This window comes from Chaetura pelagica, unplaced genomic scaffold, assembly GCF_000747805.2.
Source record: "Chaetura pelagica isolate M959 unplaced genomic scaffold, ChaPel_1.0 scaffold307, whole genome shotgun sequence".
In the NCBI taxonomy this organism is placed as follows: Eukaryota; Metazoa; Chordata; class Aves; order Apodiformes; family Apodidae; genus Chaetura; species Chaetura pelagica.
The window spans coordinates 858,781-859,862 of record NW_009953940.1 but is presented as its reverse complement, the minus strand read 5'-3'; the positions used below and the strand labels follow the sequence as shown (position 1 = coordinate 859,862).

Sequence of the window (1,082 nt, the reverse complement as noted above, 5' to 3'; positions counted from 1 at the left end):
CGGGGGGCATGCCCAGGCCGGGGGGGGTGACGTAGCGCAGGTTGACGCGGTACTGGGTGAGCAGCCGGGCCAGCGAATGCACCGTGCGCCCGTGCTTCAGGTCGCCCACCATGGTGATCTGTGGGGAGGGACGTTAGCCTGGCCTGCAGCACAGCCCTCCCAGCCCCGGGGCAAGGGTGGCCACGGACACCCCCGGGCCCTCACCGTCATGCCGTTGACAGTGCTCCCCACGGCAGCAGGACCCAGCTCCTGATGGCAGGGTTGGGCCCACCCTGCATCCTCAGCATGCAGGTTGCCATCCCTGCGCTTGGGGCAGGGCACTGTCCCTGCCATCACACGTGTCACCATCCCCACCATCAGGGCAGGTCACTTTCCCTCCAAGCACACAGGTCACCAACATGCAGGTCGCCATCATGGCATCACACAGGTCACCATCCCCTGGCATCGAGAGGTCACCTTCCCCCCCTATCGTGCAGGTCACCATCACGCCATTGGGGCAGGACCACGACACCTTCAGGACAGGGTGCAGCCCCCGGCCCCTCTCACCTCGACCGCCCCGGGCTGGGGGTGCCGCAGCACCAGCACATCAGCATAGCAGCACATGGTCTGCACAGAGTCGGCCAGTGACTCGCCCTTCTGCACCGAGGAGGTGGCCTCTGAGAAGGACAGGACAGAGCCACCCAGCCGGCTCATGGCTGCTGCAAAGGAGCTGCTGGTCCGCGTGCTCGCCTCGTAGAACATGGATGCCATCACCTTGCCCTGGGGGAGTTGCACCGTCACCACAGGAGGCCCAGGGAACTTGCACCTGGCACAGGGTGCCTGGGGCCGTGGTGCCAGGCACCCCCCCCACGCCTGCCTCACCTTGAGGATGTCCAGGCTCCGCTCCTTCTGCACCAGCATGCGCAGGGTGTGCGCCACGTTGAACAGGTGGGACATCTGCAGGGAGAGGGGGCTCACAGCCAGGGCACCGGCACTTGGCATGAGGACACTGGGACACCATGTTCCCCACACTCATGAGGGTGCTCCCAGCACTCATCCAGGTGCCCACCCCCCCAGCTCATCAGGGTGCCTGTAGCACCAGC

The 1,082-nt window shown here is 66.3% G+C and overlaps 1 protein-coding gene across 1 annotated transcript in view; it reads right to left on the bottom strand.

Annotated features, from left to right (window-relative positions):
- CAD (carbamoyl-phosphate synthetase 2, aspartate transcarbamylase, and dihydroorotase) overlaps positions 1–1,082 on the bottom strand; it is a 22,455-nt gene that overhangs the window by 6,245 nt on the left and 15,128 nt on the right. Inside the window, exons 33-34 of the mRNA XM_010001769.1 lie at positions 547–759; positions 243–246 (exon numbers count right to left, since the gene is read on the bottom strand). Of these exons, the coding sequence (XP_010000071.1) occupies positions 243–246; positions 547–759 (217 nt within the window). The remainder of the gene's footprint in view (positions 1–242; positions 247–546; positions 760–1,082) is intronic.